Raw genomic sequence first — 19,096 nt, 5'->3', positions numbered from 1 at the left:
ACATCTGTCTGTATTACATTCAGTAGGGCTATATGTATTACATTCAGTAGATCTGTATTACATTCAGTAGGTCTGTCTGTATTACATTCAGTAGGTCTGTATTACATTCAGTAGGTCTGTCTGTATTACATTCAGTAGGTCTGTATTACATTCAGTAGGGCTGTATGTATTACATGCAGTAGGTCTGTATTACATTCAGTAGGTCTGTATGTATTACATTCAGTAGGTCTGTATTACATTCAGTAGGTCTGTATTACATTCGGTAGGTCTGTATTATATTCAGTAGGTCTGTATTACATTCAGTAGGTCTGTCTGTATTACATTCAGTAGGTCTGTATTACATTCAGTAGGTCTGTATTACATTCAGTAGGACTGTATGTATTACATTCAGTAGGTCTGTATTACATTCAGTAGGTCTGTCTGTATTACATTCAGTAGGCTACTTTTGGAAAGCTTTCTCTCTATTATAGTCATATATTTCATTAGAGCAAAGCAGATTGACAGCCTAGCAAATGGTGAATGTTCCAACCACCGCCACTCCAGTCTGTTAATCTATTCACCTCACCCAGCCAACCGAATTCTTTCCTCCCAATCCACTTAAAACCTCTCCACTGTCTTTGACATCTTTCATTTCCTATCAGTTCATTTCTCAGCGTTTGCAAAAGCGTCACTTCCTATGCGTCTGTCTGTCGAGTACCCTGAAGCTACATGTCACGCAGACACGCAGTCAGCCGTACAACAGATGAGGCTACAGACAGGCTGATCTGACAGAGACGTACCTCTCTTTCTGTATGATCATTGCCATCATCACAAGCACCATTTGTTGAACTCTTAATATCATAGTATCTTATCCAAAGATGATTATTTTGAAAAGATTATCCTTATCCTCACTGAACTGGAAAGTAGTTAACTATTTGGTATAACTGTACAGGAAAAGAAGATGTCGTAGGTATCCACCACCTCTTAGTACAGTGCTACCGCTCGACCAAGAACCCCTTACAGTAAGACATGAAGGCAGGGATTCATTCCAACACATTTACGACCTGTACACTGCGCTAGACTTTTAAAGGCAATTTCCCTTACTCTTCACTAGTAACGCTGCTGATGTCAGCTCAAACACAAATCACCTTTTAAAAAGTCAACTGCTGCATTTGAGTATGTGAGCCCTGACCTGTACCTTCACAGTGGTACAACACTGACCTTGGTAAAACCCCAGGAATTAAAATGAACAGAGCAGCAGTAGTCTTGTTGTGTCTCTGACCCCTCCGTTGTGACTGCAGACGGCTCGGCGGAGGAGAGGAAACCTACTTTCCTCATCCCTTCTGGCTCCAGCAGCTCCAAGATGGTGCTGAGAGGACAGGTCCTGGAGTTGGAGTGCGTCACTGAAGGACTGTAAGTACTTAGTGCCAATGAGAAACTGCCAATGTGTTGTACCTGTATTATGTGTTGTGTACGGTATACCTCTATTATTAATTCATTTTTACCATTATGTATGTGTGCTTATAGATCATAGTGACCTAAACAAGTTCACTGGAAACGTATGTCTTCACACTATTCTCTCTCTCTCTCTCTCTCTCTCCCTCCCTCTTCTCTCCCTATTCCCTATCCAGTCCCACTCCAGAGGTCTCGTGGAGTAAGCTGAGCGGGGAGTTCCCTGACAAGCGTACCTCCATCGTGACCTTCCAGAAGATACTGCGTATCGTGAACGTATCCGATGCCGACGCTGGCGAGTACCGCTGCACTGCCCACAACCGCTTGGCCTCCATACACCACACCATCCGTGTCACCGTCAAAGGTATGTCATGTGACCTAGCAGTTAGTTCCGATAACTCTAGCACACATGTAGCCTATAGCAGGGTCTGCATGGGTCCGGATTCTGCACCCGCCCTTCTGATGTGGACTCCTCCTGCCTTTCCTGTCTGCCTGTCACTGTCCTACACATTCAATAACACCACAAACGTTCACTGTCCTACTCATTCAATAACACCACAACCATTCACTGTCCTACTCATTCAATAACACCACAACCATTCACTGTCCTACTCATTCAATAACACCACAACCATTCACTGTCCTACTCATTCAATAACACCACAAACGTTCACTGTCCTACCCATTCAATAACATCACACCACTGTCACTGTCCTACCCATTCAATAACACCACAAACGTTCACTGTCCTACTCATTCAATAACACCACAAACGTTCACTGTCCTACCCATTCAATAACACCACAAACGTTCACTGTCCTACTCATTCAATAAGACCACAAACGTTCACTGTCCTACTCATTCAATAACACCACACCACTGTCACTGTCCTACCCATTCAATAACACCACAAACGTTCACTGTCCTACTCATTCAATAACACCACAAACGTTCACTGTCCTACCCATTCAATAACACCACAACCATTCACTGTCCTACTCATTCAATAAGACCACAAACGTTCACTGTCCTACTCATTCAATAACACCACACCACTGTCACTGTCCTACCCATTCAATAACACCACAAACGTTCACTGTCCTACTCATTCAATAACACCACAAACGTTCACTGTCCTACCCATTCAATAACACCACAAACGTTCACTGTCCTACTCATTCAATAACACCACTGTCACGTTCCTGACCTATTTTCTGTTAGTTTTTGTATGTGTTAGTTGGTCAGGACGTGAGTTTGGGTGGGCAGTCTATGTTTTCTGTTTCTATGTTGGTTTAAAGGGTGACCTGATATGGCTCTCAATTAGAGGCAGGTGGTTTTCATTTCCTCTGATTGAGAGTCATATTAAGGTAGGTGTTTTCACACTGTTTGTTGTGGGTGGTTGTCTCCTGTGTCTGTGTTATGTTACGCCACATGGGACTGTTTCGGTTTTGTTTGTTCGTTTGTTCGGTTTATGTAGTCTGTTCCTGTTTTCATGCGTTCTTCGTTATACGTAAGTTCTTATGTTCAGGTGCGTCTACGTCGTTTGTTGTTTTGTAGTTAATCAAGTATAGTTCGTTTTGTGTCTTGTTTAAATAAATAATATGTCATCACACAACGCTGCATTTTGGTTCAATCCCTGCTCCTCCTCTTCGGATGAAGAGGAGGAGGAAAGCCGTTACAACCACAAACGTTCACTGTCCTACTCATTCAATAACACCACAACACTGTCACTGTCCTACCCATTCAATAACACCACAAACGTTCACTGTCCTACCCATTCAATAACACCACAAACGTTCACTGTCCTACTCATTCAATAACACCACAACACTGTCACTGTCCTACCCATTCAATAACACCACAAACGTTCACTGTCCTACCCATTCAATAACACCACAAACGTTCACTGTCCTACTCATTCAATAACACCACAACACTGTCACTGTCCTACCCATTCAATAACACCACAAACGTTCACTGTCCTACCCATTCAATAACACCACAAACGTTCACTGTCCTACTCATCAAATAACACCACAAACGTTCACTGTCCTACCCATTCAATAACACCACAACACTGTCACTGTCCTACCCATTCAATAACACCACAAACGTTCACTGTCCTACTCATTCAATAACACCACAAACGTTCACTGTCCTACACATTCAATAACACCACAACACTGTCACTGTCCTACCCATTCAATAACACCACAACCATTCACTGTCCTACTCATTCAATAACACCACAAACGTTCACTGTCCTACACATTCAATAACACCACAACACTGTCACTGTCCTACTCATTCAATAACACCACACCACTGTCACTGTCCTACCCATTCAATAACACCACAAAAAAAGGTCTGTGAGGAGCAGGGCTGAAAGGTTCAGGAACGTACGGCTGCCTCCAGGGCTTTTATCCTCCCTTTCAATCTCCCTTATTGATTTTTAAATGGTGGTATCCGGAGCAGAGGGTTCAGTCATTAACCGCTTTCCTGCCTTTCAGTATTGTGTAACCTTTCTGACCATTTTTCTCTCCCGTCACATTCCTTTTTAGTTTTCCGTTGTTTAACCTTGTATTTTGATGCAAATTCTACAGCAACATTGCCTTGTTGAAAAACAAATAAAAAAATGATCCAACCATACAGTCAGCATTCAAGTCCAAATGTGAGGTGAACATCAACTGAACTTCTATATTCTACGGTCCCGTGTGGCTCAGTTGGTAGAGCATGGCGCTTGCAACGCCAGGGTTGTGGGTTCATTCCCCACGGGGGGACCAGGATGAATATGTATGAACTTTCCAATTTGTAAGTCGCTCTGGATAAGAGCGTCTGCTAAATGACTTAAATGTAAATGTACCTTTAACCAACCGTCTGCTTGCCTTGTGTTCATGTGGTCCTCCCCTCCCAGCGGCACCGTACTGGATCACTACCCCCAGGAACCTGGTGCTGGCCCCTAGAGAGAAGGGTCAAATGATCTGTAGGGCCAGTGGTACTCCCAAACCCACCATCAACTGGGCCATGAATGGCATCCCCATAGAGAGTGAGTACTCTGTATTGATTCTCTGTCTGTCTGTCTCTGTCTCTGTGTCTGTCTCTTAGTGTTCATACTGTGCACAGACACCATAGTCTATTTGGGATTAAGTCATTGCATCTGCCATTGTGAGGTTTAGACACACAGACAATGTTCAAGTTAAACATTTTCTTTGTTTATGGTGAAACTTTTGACACGTGTTTTGACGCCTTGCTAGATTCACCTGAGGACTCCAATAGGAAGGTGGAAGGTGACACCATCATCTTCGAGGAAGTCCAGACTGGATCCAGTGCAGTCTACCAGTGCAACGCATCCAATGAATATGGATATCTGCTGTCCAATGCCTTCGTCAACGTTCTCTGTGAGTCGACTCCTCACTCAAACTTAGAACTCAGAAGTTTAAAGTTAAAGCTTGAAACTCAGCTTTTCTGTCACTGAAGTGCATTGAACTTGCAAACACAGTGTTGTGTCTGTTTATAGCTGAAACACCCAGAGTATTGACTCCAGCTAACCAGGTCTACCAGGTGATCAGAAACAACCACGCCTTGCTGGACTGTTCCTCCTTCGGCTCGCCCATCCCCAAAATCACATGGTAAGTTCATGACCTTTGAACTTTTTGGTATACTCTACATGCAGTTATGGGTACTAAAAAGATAGGCCGCGCCACAGTATTGGCATCAATGGGTGTGCAACACAGTGCTGCAACACAGTGCTGTAACACAGTGCTGTAACACAGTGCTGTAACACAGTGCTGTAACACAGTGCTGTAACCCAGTGCTGCAACACAGTGCTGTAATACAGTGCTGCAACACAGTGCTGTAACACAGTGCTGTAATACAGTGCTGCAACACAGTGCTGTAACACAGTGCTGTAACACAGTGCTGTAACACAGTGCTGTAACACAGTGCTGCAACACAGTGCTGTAACACAGTGCTGTAACACAGTGCTGTAATACAGTGCTGTAACACAGTGCTGTAATACAGTGCTGTAACACAGTGCTGTAACACAGTGCTGTAACACAGTGCTGCAACACAGTGCTGTAACACAGTGCTGCAACACAGTGCTGCAACACAGTGCTGTAACACAGTGCTGTAACACAGTGCTGTAACACAGTGCTGTAATACAGTGCTGTAACACAGTGCTGTAACACAGTGCTGTAACACAGTGCTGTAACACAGTGCTGCAACACAGTGCTGCAACACAGTGCTGTAATACAGTGCTGTAACACAGTGCTGTAACACAATGCTGTAATACAGTGCTGTAACACAGTGCTGTAACACAGTGCTGTAACACAGTGCTGTAACACAGTGCTGTAACACAGTGCTGTAACACAGTGCTGTAACACAGTGCTGTAACACAGTGCTGTAACACAGTGCTGTAACACAGTGCTGCAACACAGTGCTGTAACACAGTGCTGTAACACAGTGCTGTAACACAGTGCTGTAACACAGTGCTGTAACACAGTGCTGTAACACAGTGCTGTAACACAGTGCTGTAACACAGTGCTGCAACACAGTGCTGTAACACAGTGCTGTAACACAGTGCTGTAGCATTTTTAAGAAACAGGGTTTTAACTTTAGGAAACAAACGTTTTAGTATGTGCAACAGGACTGCATGGTATGTGTGTGTTAAAAAATCTGACCCCAATCCCAGGTTAAAAGTTCAGAACCTATGGTTCCACTATTCCCTGTCAGGTTTAAGGACAGCCAGTCCAGCACCCTGGAAGGGGACCCCTACTTGCTGCATGAAAACGGGACTCTGGAGATATATGTGGCCCAGGCCCTCAACAGTGGGAAGTATATCTGTGTGGCCAGGAACACTCTGGGCATCGCTGAAAACCACGTCTATCTGGAGGTCAAAGGTGAGATACCACACTATTCTCTCTCTCAATTCAATTCAATTCAAGGGGCTTTATTGGCATGGGAAACATATGTTAACATTGCCAAAGCAAGTGAGGTAGATAATATACAAAGTGAAATAAACAATAAAAATTAACAGTAAATATTTAACATACAGAAGTTTCAAAAGAATAAAGACATTACAAATGTTATATTATGTCTATATACAGTGTTGTAACGATGTACAAAAGGTTAAAGTACAAAAGGGAAAATAAATAAGCATAAATATGGGTTGTATTTACCATGGTGTTTGTTTTTCACTGGTTGCCCTTTTCTTGTGGCAACAGGTCACTAACCATGCTGTTGTGATGGCACACTGTGGTATTTCACCCAATAGATATGGGAGTTTATCAGAATCGGGTTTGTTTTCGAATTCTTTGTGGATCTGTGTAATCTGAGGGAATTATGTGTCTCTAATACATTGGGCAGGAGGTTAGGAAGTGCAGCTCAGTTTCCACCTCATTTTGTGGGCAGTGTTCTCTCTCTCTCTCTCTCTCTCTCTCTCTCTCTCTCTCTCTCTCTCTCTCTCTCTCTCTCTCTCTCTCTCTCTCTCTCTCGCTCTCTCTCTCTCTCTCTCTCTCTCTACTGGACGTGTTTTTCTGAAGGTTTACCATATAGGAAACATAGGGTCAATACTTTTTCCTGACCATGTGATCTAACCAGGGAAAACTGATGGCCCTGAACACCACTTATTTATCCAACTTTAATTTCTCCAGATCAGTCTCATTGACATAAACAACGGAGCAGGATAATGCGTTGTTTCTGATGTAACTTCTCCCCCCCAGAGCCAACTCGTATCCTGAAGCAGCCGAAATACAAGGTGGCCCAGAGAAACAGGAACGTGGTGTTTGAGTGTAAAGTAAAACACGACCCCACCCTCATCCCCATCATGATCTGGCTGAAAGACAACGGAGAGCTGCCCGACGACGAGAGGTACGTGCTGGTACTCAAACACTCATGTTTCAACATAGAGCACGTGCCATTATATCCGCAGTAGTAAGTCCTGCTTTTGTATATTCTACTCTTGTTTAGTTCAATTTAGTTTATTCATTAGTCCGTCAGTGCTTCCTGAGTGCATACATAAACACACAATTCAACACAAAAGAAAGGATTATACACTTACACAAGAGGACCCTTAAAAACCTCTTAAGGATCGGACCCTTTTTTTCCATTTTTGTCTTTGTCTTCCCAGATTTCTGGTGGACTCTGACAGCTTGACCATAACAGATGTGACAGAGAACGATGCTGGAACTTACACCTGCATAATGAATACTACTCTGGACCATGACTCTGCCAGTGCTGAGCTCACTGTCATCGGTATGTACAGATGTGGGATCTTAATTAGACCTGTATTGACGATTTGAACGTTTAATCCGTGATGTTGCTTGATCGGTGGTTAGTCTATTAGCTGGTCAAAATTAGGCTACATGAAAAGTGGAATACTGTTAATATAACTGTGTGTTAGGACAGGTTTTCAGTGAATTTATGTAAATCACGAGGCTGATCAAATGAAGGTCCTACATCTGTAACTCTCTCTCGTAAACTTACATACCAGAAACATGCTCATGATCCCTCAAATCACACGACAGTAACAATGTTGTATCTGTTAGTTTTGTTGGGAAAAATTAAATTAGTCTATTCTATTATACTATATTCTATTCTATTATGTGAAATAACGCCAAGTAAGAGAGGGTGTCCTGGTGTCTCTAATCACTAACTACTTAACCCCTACCTCACTCCCACCTGTTCTCCTACCTGGCAGAGGCAGCTCCTACTCCAGCTGTCATCTATGGTAAACCTGCAGTAAACACAAATGCTCATCTCTGCTCCCAGTCCCATGGGCTTGTGTGTGTGCGTGTGTGTTTGTGTTCGTGTGTGTGTTCGTGTGTGGATTATGTGTCTGCATAGTCAAGCATGCTGCGCTGCTCGCAGATGTGATCATTCACAGTGTTTGTGTGTGACATCACCAGCATCCGGACTGACGGACGGACGGAGCAACAGACAGTTGTTTTAAGTTATCCACCGTTTTTAAAGGGCTTTTTGATTTCACCATTTTCTTATATCATTCATTCTTTATTTTAAAAGTTTAAAAAGTTTGACGACTTTTTTAATTCCCTAAATGTGCTTTTGTTATTTTGTTTAGCATGTGTTGTTGAATGAATACATCAGCAATACAGCTCACTAAAACGGAGTCTGTGAGTGTGGAGTAATTACTAGTGCCTTTAAAGGGATACTTGGGGATTTTGGCAATAATGCCATTTGTCTACTTCCCCAGAGTCAGATGAACTCATGGATACCATTTTTATGTCTCTGTGTCCAGTATGAAGAAAGTTAGAGATACTTTTGTGAGCCAATGCTAACTAGCGTTAGTGCAATGACTGGAAGACTATGGTATCTACTAGCATGCTAGCAGTTACCATAGACTTCCAATCAATGTGCTAACGCTTGTTAGCAATTGCGCAAACACTAGTTCGCAAACTTCCTTCAAACTGCACACAAAGGCATAAATAATGGTATCCACTAGTTCATCTGACTCTGGGGAAGTACAGTAGATAAAGGGCTTCATTGCCTAGATGCTGAAGTATCTCTATAATCCACAGATATGTTTGTCACACTGCTTGGTGTCTCTGTCCCTGCTGCAGAGTGGGGTGAAATGTTTCATTTCCATCCAGCTCATCTGTCTAAAGCTTTCTTGTGGCAATAAAAAGGGTTTTCTCTTGCTGTGTTCCATACTTATTTTTTTATCAGTCTGTGGTTCCATACGTGGCATGGCATGAATAATGTTGCTGTGCTGAGAGGTACAGTAAAGTAGCTGTCTATTGTACTGAGCTCAATGTCCTGTGTTCTCCAGAACAACCAGACCCTCCTACTGACCTGGAGCTGACCGACATGAAACCCAGGAGTGTCCAGCTCACCTGGATACCTGGAGAGGAACACAACAGCCCTATTCACAGTACGCACCTGCTGTATCTGTGTGCTTCTGTGTTGATGTTTCTCTTTGTGTTAGTTTGATCCATATTGTCCCTTGAGAGGCCTGTGTGTGTGTGTGTGTGTGTGTGTGTGTGTGTGTGTGTGTGTGTGTGTGTGTGTGTGTGTGTGTGTGTGTGTGTGTGTGTGTGTGTGTGTGTGTGTGTGTGTGTGTGTGTGTGTGTGTGTGTGTGTGTGTGTGTGGTGCTAATGACAGACTGCTATTCCCAGAACCCTATCTAATGGCTGAATCATTATTATCTTGAGACTACAGCCACAGTGCTATTAGGTGTAGTCAACCTCACTGTTTTTAATGATGTTAGCACTACTCAGAGTACTTGCTAATTATGTTTGTTCAGCACTACCCATATCATATGTATTTAATGGTGAATCTGATGTGTTTCTGATCGTGTCAGGATCTTCCAGGGTAATGCTGTTAGGTATACAGTATATCAGGGAGCTCAGAGAGATTAGGCTTGTGTCAACTATACCAAGACTGGAGTTAGATAACACATTCCAAATGTCATTCTACATTCCCTGCAATCATTCACAATTTGTCCACTTCGTTCCCCCTCAGAATTTGTGATCCAGTACACAGACTCTCTCCACGATCATGGCCACTGGCACAACCTGACGCATGTCCCGGGCAGCAAGACCATGGCCCACCTCGAACTGTCCCCTTACGTTCACTACTCCTTCAGAGTCCTGGCGCTGAACGCTGTGGGTCTCTCTGATCCCTCCAACCCCTCCCACATGTACAAGACCAACCCTGCAGGTACAGATTCTAGAATTGACTTGTTAATAATGGGGTTGATTGTATAATTAGTTGACTTATACAGTGTATAGATTTGTGCATACTGTTGATTTGGCACCGTTGATTTGGCATTCTGTTGATTTGGCATTCTGTTGATTTGGCATTCTGTTGATTTGGCATTGTGTTGATTTGTGCATTCTGTTGATTTGTGCATTTTGTTGATTTGTGCATTCTGTTGATTTGTGCATTCTGTTGAGTTCTGTTGATTTGTGCATACTGTTGATTTGTGCATTCTGTTGATTTGGACATACTGTTGATTTGGCATTCTGTTGATTTGTGCATACTGTTGATTTGTGCATTCTGTTGATTTGGACATACTGTTGATTTGGCATTCTGTTGATTTATGCATACTGTTGATTTGGCATTCTGTTGATTTGTGCATACTGTTGATTTGTGCATACTGTTGATTTGGCATTCTGTGTAATTGACATTTCTTCACCTGCTTCAGCTCCAGATGAGAACCCCAGCGGAGTTAAAGGTTTTGGAATTGAACATGACAATCTTATGATATTGTGGAAGGTAAGCTACAGCTGTAACTTTTTATTTGTAAGAAAGATGGTGTCAGCTGTTCATTAATGCAGTACTGTGAATGGTGCCTGTCAGCTGTTCATTAATGCAGTACTGTTAGTCAAAGTAATAACAATGTGATTATCTGTCACTCATAGCCAATGTCAGGCCTCCAGGCTAACGGTCCAGGCCTGCAGTACAAGGTGATGTGGAGACAGAAGGATGTGGACAAGAACTGGACGTCAGTGACCGTGGCCAACGTCTCCAAGTTCATGGTCTCTGGGACGCCCACCTTCACACCATACGAGGTCAAGGTTCAAGCCATTAACAACAACGGGATTGGCCCTGATCCAGCTGTGGTCACTGGACACTCCGGAGAGGACTGTGAGTCACGCACCGCCATTTTGTTTCTTTAAGAATACACTATGGGCCGGTTTCCTGGACTGTAAAGCATGCTTATTGTTTTTAAACATTATTATTTATTGATCAGGCACTCTTATCCAGAGCAATTAGGGTTTGGTGCCTTGCTCAATGGCACATCGGCAGATTGTTCACCTAGTCAGCTCAGGCATTCAAACCAGCGACCTTTCGATTACTGTCCCAACACTCTTAACCACTAGGCTATCTGCCGCCCCTAATGGAGAATCTCCATTGAAGTGCTTTTAAGGTGTAAGGTATGAATGTGTGTCCTGAAAACTGACTGATGTGTTGCATGGCGTGACAGATACAGAGTTGTTACATGTTCTAGCTCTTCTTCATTTGATCTGTTCTTGGAAGTTAGTGAACAAAATGGCGCCGACAGAGAGGGCTGCCTCGCTTCTAGTCCTTACAAGCATATCACTACACTCGCAATAACATCTGCTAACCGTGTGTATGTGACCAATAACATCTGCTAACCGTGTGTATGTGACCAATAACATCTGCTAACCGTGTGTATGTGACCAATAACATCTGCTAACCGTGTGTATGTGACCAATAACATCTGCTAACCGTGTGTATGTGACCAATAACATCTGCTAACCGTGTGTATGTGGCCAATAACATCTGCTTACCCTGTGTATGTGACCAATAACATCTGCTAACCCTGTGTATGTGACCAATAACATCTGCTAACCCTGTGTATGTGACCAATAACATCTGCTAACCATGTGTATGTGACCAATAACATCTGCTAACCATGTGTATGTGACCAATAACATCTGCTAACCGTGTGTATGTGGCCAATAACATCTGCTAACCCTGTGTATGTGGCCAATAACATCTGCTAACCGTGTGTATGTGACCAATAACATCTGCTAACCGTGTGTATGTGACCAATAACATCTGCTAACCCTGTGTATGTGACCAATAACATCTGCTAACCGTGTGTATGTGACCAATAACATCTGCTAACCGTGTGTATGTGGCCAATAACATCTGCTAACCATGTGTATGTGACCAATAACATCTGCTAACCGTGTGTATGTGACCAATAACATCTGCTAACCGTGTGTACTGGGCCAATAATTTGATTTGAACTACAGCAGAAGTTGTAATTGTCTCAAATGAAGTGGCGTTGTTCTGTCCCTTAATGTGACTGGTTTCTGTTGTAATTGTGTTCCCTCTGACCGGGTTTCCCACAGTGCCGGTGCAGGCTCCAGACAGTGTCCAGGTCCTAGTGTTGAACAGCACCCTGGCTGAGGTGCACTGGGAGCCTGTCCCACCGAAGACAGTACGGGGACATCTCAAGGGATACAAGGTACTGTACACAACGCTGTCTTCAAAGATGAGAGGATAATGTAATACTGTGATACAAAACAGTAGACGCATAGAAACAGACACACAGACAGACACATGTACGCACACATGCCACTTATCCCCCCCCACCATGACACACACACACACACACACACACACACACACACACACACACACACACACACACACACACACACACCAATTTCATAGCTCTATATTTGTATATCTCAGGTGTACTACTGTCGTGGGCGGAGCCTCCACAACCCCCCCCCCCCAACACACACACACCCATCTAACTCCTCTGTATCTGTCTCTACCAGGTGTATTACTGGCTTGAGCGGAGCCTCCACAAACACAACTCCCACCGTGTGGAGCAGCAGCTTCTGACCTTCAGTGGGAACAAGAGTCATGGCATGCTCCCAGGCCTGCAGCCCTACAGCCTCTACCTGTTCAACGTCAGGGTTTACAACGGCAAGGGGGAGGGCCCCGCTAGCTCCAACCTGCAGTTTGAGACCCCCGAAGGAGGTAGGAGGAGCCAACATTCATTAATTCTACGTCATAAAATATAGAAACTACAACAGACATTCTCAAGTCAACGCTCCGTGTTGGTGGGCCGGCATCCATAGATAGTGTACTCATTCAAGGAAGCTTTTGTGCTCAACTCAACTTACATTACAAAACAATACAGAAGAAGATTCATTTGTGTGAATATTCCTTTTGTGTCTATCATGCAGTTCCTGGGCGGCCATCTTTCCTGAGAATCACCAACTCTAACCTGAACAATTTGACTCTGGAATGGGGTCCTCCCAACGACCGCAACGGACACCTCACCGGCTACATCCTCAAATACCAGCAAGGTGGGCCTTCACAGGGACGTTTCTACCTATGTTAAGGACAGGTTGCATCAGGGATAAGATAGTAGATCTTTAGAGCTAGAGGTTCTGTAAGAGATTTGAGATTTGAGAGATTTGAGAGCCTTTTCTTGATGATTCCAACACTTCTTTGCTGTCTGTAGTGTTGTCTAGTGTACAGTAGGAGTTACAGGATGAATTACTACAGGATGAGTTACTACAGGATGAGTTACTACAGGATGAGTTACTAAATGAGGAATTACTACAGGATGAGTTACTAAATGAGGAATTACTACAGGATGAGTTACTGAATGAAGAATTACTACAGGATGAGTTACTAAATGAGGAATTACTACAGGATGAGTTACTACAGGATGAGTTCCTACAGGATGAGTTACTACAGGATGAGTTACTACAGTAGGAGTTACTACAGGATGAGTTACTACAGGATGAGTTACTACAGGATGAGTTACTACAGGATGAATTACTACAGGATGAGTTACTACAGGATGAGTTACTACAGGATGAGTTACTACAGGATGAGTTACTAAATGAGCAATTACTACAGTAGGAGTTACTACAGGATGAGTTACTACAGGATGAGTTACTACAGGATGAGTTACTACAGGATGTGTTACTACAGGAGGAGTTACTACAGGATGAGTTACTACAGGATGAGTTCCTACAGGATGCGTTACTAAATTAGGAATTACTACAGGATGAGTTACTAAATTAGGAATTACTACAGGATGAGTTACTACAGGATGAGTTACTACAGGATGAGTTACTAAATGAGGAATTACTACAGGAGGAATTACTACAGGAGGAGTTACTACAGGATGAGTTACTACAGGATGAGTTACTACAGGATGGTTACTAAATGAGGAATAATTACAGGAGGATTTACTACAGGATGAGTTACTACAGGATGAGTTACTACAGGATGAGTTACTACAGGATGAGTTACTACAGGAGGAGTTACTACAGGAGGAATTACTACAGGATGAGTTACTACAGGAGGATTTACTGCAGGAGGAATTACTACAGGAGGAGTTTTTACAGGAGCAGTTATTACAGTGGAAATTACTACGGGTGGAATTACTACGGATGAGTTACTATGGGAGGAATTACTACAGGAGGAATTAATACAGGAGGAATTACTACAGGAGGACTTACTACAGGAAGAATATCTACAGGAGGAATTACTACAGGAGTACTTACTACAGGAGGAATTACTGCAGGAGGAGTTATTACAGTAGGAGTTACTACAGGAAGAGTTACTACAGGAGGAGTTACTACGGGAGGAGTTACTGCAGGAATAATAATTACAGTAGGAGTTACTACGGGAGGAGTTACTGCAGGAAGAATTATTACAGTAGGAGTTACTACGGGAGGATTTACTACGGGAGGAATTACTACGGGAGGACATATTACGGGATGAGTTAGTACAGGAGGAGTTACTACAGGAGGAGTTACTACAGGAGTAGTTATTACGGGTGGAGTTACTACGGGAGGAGTTACTACAGTAGGAATTACTATGGGAGGAGTTACTACGGGAGGGTATTATTGCAGTAGGAGTTACTACGGGAGGAGTTACTGCAGGAGTAGTTACTGCAATAGGATTTACTGCAGGAGGAGTTACTACAAGATTACTTATTACAGTAGGAGTTATTACGGGAGAAGTTACTACGGGATGAGTTACTACAATAGGAGTTATTACAGGAGACGTTATTACAGTATGGGTTACTACGGGAGGAGTTACTACGGGAGGAGTTATTACAGTAGGAGTTATTACAGGATAAGTTATTACAGGAAGTGTTATTACAGTAGGAATTACTACGGGAGGAGTTATTACAGGAGTAGTTATTACAGTATGAGTTACTACGGGAGGAGTTACTACGGGAGGAGTTATTACAGGAATAGTTATTACAGTATGAGTTACTACGGGAGGAGTTACTACTGGAGGAGTTACTACGGGCGGAGTTATTACAGTAGGAGTTATTACAGTAGGAGTTATTACGGGAGGAGTTACTACAGGATGAGTTACTACAGTAGGAGTTACTACGGGAGGAATTACTACAGTAGGAGTTGCTATGGTAGGGTATATTACAGTAGAAGTTATTACAGTAGACGTTATTACAGTAGGAGTTATTACAGTAGGAGTTATTACAGTAGGAGTTATTACAGTAGGAGTTACTACAGCAGGAGTTACTACAGTAGGAGCTACTACAAGAGGAGTTATTACAGTAGGAGTTATTACAGTTGGCATTACTACGGGAGGAGATACTACGGGAGGAGTTATTACAGTAGGAGTTATTACAGTTGGAGTTACTACAGGAGGAGATATTACAGTAGGCATTACTACGGGAGGAGTTACTACGGGAGGAGTTACTACAGGAGGAGATATTACAGTAGGCATTACTACAGGAGGAGTTACTACAGGATGAGTTACTACAGGATGAGTTACTACAGGATGAGTTACTACAGGATGAGTTACTACAGGATGAATTACTACAGGATGAGTTACTAAATGAGCAATTACTACAGGATGAGTTACTACAGTAGGAGTTACTACAGGATGAGTTACTACAGGATGAGTTACTACAGGATGTGTTACTACAGGAGGAGTTACTACAGGATGAGTTACTACAGGATGAGTTCCTACAGGATGCGTTACTAAATTAGGAATTACTACAGGATGAGTTACTAAATTAGGAATTACTACAGGATGAGTTACTACAGGATGAGTTACTACAGGATGAGTTACTAAATGAGGAATTACTACAGGAGGAATTACTACAGGAGGAGTTACTACAGGATGAGTTACTACAGGATGAGTTACTACAGGATGGTTACTAAATGAGGAATAATTACAGGAGGATTTACTACAGGATGAGTTACTACAGGATGAGTTACTACAGGATGAGTTACTACAGGAGGAGTTACTACAGGAGGAGTTACTACAGGAGGAATTACTACAGGATGAGTTACTACAGGAGGATTTACTGCAGGAGGAATTACTACAGGAGGAGTTTTTACAGGAGGAGTTATTACAGTGGAAATTACTACGGGTGGAATTACTACGGATGAGTTACTATGGGAGGAATTACTACAGGAGGAATTAATACAGGAGGAATTACTACAGGAGGACTTACTACAGGAATAATATCTACAGGAGGAATTACTACAGGAGTACTTACTACAGGAGGAATTACTGCAGGAGGAGTTATTACAGTAGGAGTTACTACAGGAAGAGTTACTACAGGAGGAGTTACTACGGGAGGAGTTACTGCAGGAATAATAATTACAGTAGGAGTTACTACGGGAGGAGTTACTGCAGGAAGAATTATTACAGTAGGAGTTACTACGGGAGGATTTACTACGGGAGGAATTACTACGGGAGGACATATTACGGGATGAGTTAGTACAGGATGAGTTAGTACAGGAGGAGTTACTACAGGAGCAGTTACTACAGGAGTAGTTATTACGGGTGGAGTTACTACGGGAGGAGTTACTACAGTAGGAATTACTATGGGAGGAGTTACTACGGGAGGGTATTATTGCAGTAGGAGTTACTACGGGAGGAGTTATTACAGGAGTAGTTACTACAATAGGATTTACTGCAGGAGGAGTTACTACAAGATTACTTATTACAGTAGGAGTTATTACGGGAGAAGTTACTACGGGATGAGTTACTACAATAGGAGTTATTACAGGAGACGTTATTACAGTATGGGTTACTACGGGAGGAGTTACTACGGGAGGAGTTATTACAGTAGGAGTTATTACAGGATAAGTTATTACAGGAAGTGTTATTACAGTAGGAATTACTACGGGAGGAGTTATTACAGGAGTAGTTATTACAGTATGAGTTACTACGGGAGGAGCTACTACGGGAGGAGTTATTACAGGAATAGTTATTACAGTATGAGTTACTACGGGAGGAGTTACTACTGGAGGAGTTACTACGGGCGGAGTTATTACAGTAGGAGTTATTACAGTAGGAGTTATTACGGGAGGAGTTACTACAGGATGAGTTACTACAGTAGGAGTTACTACGGGAGGAATTACTACAGTAGGAGTTGCTATGGTAGGGTATATTACAGTAGAAGTTATTACAGTAGACGTTATTACAGTAGGAGTTATTACAGTAGGAGTTATTACAGTAGGAGTTATTACAGTAGGAGTTACTACAGCAGGAGTTACTACAGTAGGAGCTACTACAAGAGGAGTTATTACAGTAGGAGTTATTACAGTTGGCATTACTACGGGAGGAGATACTACGGGAGGAGTTATTACAGTAGGAGTTATTACAGTTGGAGTTACTACAGGAGGAGATATTACAGTAGGCATTACTACGGGAGGAGTTACTACGGGAGGAGTTACTACAGGAGGAGATATTACAGTAGGCATTACTACGGGAGGAGTTACTACGGGAGGAGTTATTACAGTAGGAGTTATCACAGTAGGCATTACTACGGGAGGAGTTACTACGGGAGGAGTTACTACAGTAGGAGTTATCACAGTAGGCATTACTACGGGAGGAGTTACTACGGGAGGAGTTACTACGTGTGGAGTTGTTACAGTAGGATTTACTGCAGGAGGAGTTACTACAGTAGGTCCTTCATGTCTGTGCAGTACTACCACCATAGTACTCATTATTATCTTGTGTCATTACATAAGAGTTACTACAGGAGTAGTCACTACGGGTGGAGTTATTACAGTAGGATTTACTGCAGGAGGAGATACTACGGGAGGAGTTATCATGGGAAGAATTACTACAGGAGGAGTTACTACATGAGGAGTTATTACAGGACGGTAGGCGTTATTACAGTAGGCGTTGTTACAGTAGGCATTATTACATTAGGGGTTACTACAGGAGGATTTACTCCTGGAGGAGTTACTACATACAGTAGGTCCTTCATGTCTGTGTAGTACTATCACCATAGTACTCATTATTATCTGGTGTCATTACATAAGAGTTGAGCCTGTGTATGTACTGTGTGTTAGCCATGTATGTACAGTATGTTGTATTGACCAAACCAGAAACATCAACAAACAGCTCTCCACATCTACCTTACCCCCTCCTCCACCTCTCCCCTCCTCCACCTCTACCTCCTCCTCCACCTCTCCCCTCCTCCACCTCTACATTACCCCCTCATCCACCTCTCCAATCCTCCACCTCTACCTCCTCCTCCACCTCTCCAATCCTCCACCTCTACCTTACCCCCTCATCCACCTCTCCAATCCTCCACCTCTACCTTACCCCTCCTCCACCTCTCGAATCCTCCACCTCTCCCCTCCTCCACCTCTACCTTACCCCCTCATCCACCTCTCCAATCCTCCACCTCTACCTTACCCCCTCCTCCACCTCTCCCCTCCTCCACCCCTACCTTACCCCTCCTCCGCCTCTCTAATCCTCCACCTCTACCTCCTCATCCACCTCTCCAATCCTCCACCTCTACCTTACCTCCTCATCCACCTCTCCCCTCCTCCACCTCTCTAATCCTCCACCTCTCCCCTCCTCCACCTCTACCTGACCTCCTCCTCCACCTCTCCCCTCCTCCACCTCTACCTTACCCCCTCCTCCACCTCTCCAATCCTCCACCTCTACCTTACCTCCTCCTCCACCTCTCCAATCCTCCACCTCTACCTTACCTCCTCCTCCACCTCTCCAATCCTCCACCTCTATCTTACCCCTCCTCCACCTCTCTAATCCTCCACCTCTCCCCTCCTCCACCTCTACCTTACCCCCTCCTCCACCTATCCCCTCCTCCACCTCTACCTCCTCCTCCACCTCTCCCCTCCTCCACCTCTACCTTACCCCCTCCTCCATCTCTCCCCTCCTCCACCT

At 43.4% G+C, this 19,096-nt stretch overlaps 1 protein-coding gene across 7 annotated transcripts in view; it reads left to right on the top strand.

Annotated features, from left to right (window-relative positions):
* LOC120066465 (neuronal cell adhesion molecule-like) overlaps positions 1 to 19,096 on the top strand; it is a 108,376-nt gene that overhangs the window by 74,884 nt on the left and 14,396 nt on the right. For all 7 annotated transcript variants that reach the window (XR_005478773.1, XM_039017859.1, XM_039017856.1 and 4 more), the window contains 15 exons: positions 1,281 to 1,392; positions 1,611 to 1,795; positions 4,346 to 4,477; positions 4,686 to 4,829; positions 4,949 to 5,060; positions 6,163 to 6,329; positions 7,152 to 7,299; positions 7,559 to 7,683; positions 9,218 to 9,319; positions 9,911 to 10,108; positions 10,596 to 10,666; positions 10,813 to 11,038; positions 12,277 to 12,392; positions 12,712 to 12,916; positions 13,126 to 13,248. Coding sequence is in view for 6 of the 7 variants with exons in the window: in XM_039017859.1 (XP_038873787.1) it covers positions 1,281 to 1,392; positions 1,611 to 1,795; positions 4,346 to 4,477; positions 4,686 to 4,829; positions 4,949 to 5,060; positions 6,163 to 6,329; positions 7,152 to 7,299; positions 7,559 to 7,683; positions 9,218 to 9,319; positions 9,911 to 10,108; positions 10,596 to 10,666; positions 10,813 to 11,038; positions 12,277 to 12,392; positions 12,712 to 12,916; positions 13,126 to 13,248 (2,166 nt within the window). In the remaining variant the exon portion in view is untranslated. The remainder of the gene's footprint in view (positions 1 to 1,280; positions 1,393 to 1,610; positions 1,796 to 4,345; positions 4,478 to 4,685; positions 4,830 to 4,948; positions 5,061 to 6,162; positions 6,330 to 7,151; positions 7,300 to 7,558; positions 7,684 to 9,217; positions 9,320 to 9,910; positions 10,109 to 10,595; positions 10,667 to 10,812; positions 11,039 to 12,276; positions 12,393 to 12,711; positions 12,917 to 13,125; positions 13,249 to 19,096) is intronic.

Source organism: Salvelinus namaycush, chromosome 21 (genome assembly GCF_016432855.1).
Source record: "Salvelinus namaycush isolate Seneca chromosome 21, SaNama_1.0, whole genome shotgun sequence".
Lineage (NCBI taxonomy): Eukaryota > Metazoa > Chordata > Actinopteri > Salmoniformes > Salmonidae > Salvelinus > Salvelinus namaycush.
This window is presented reverse-complemented; position numbering and strand designations above follow the sequence as displayed.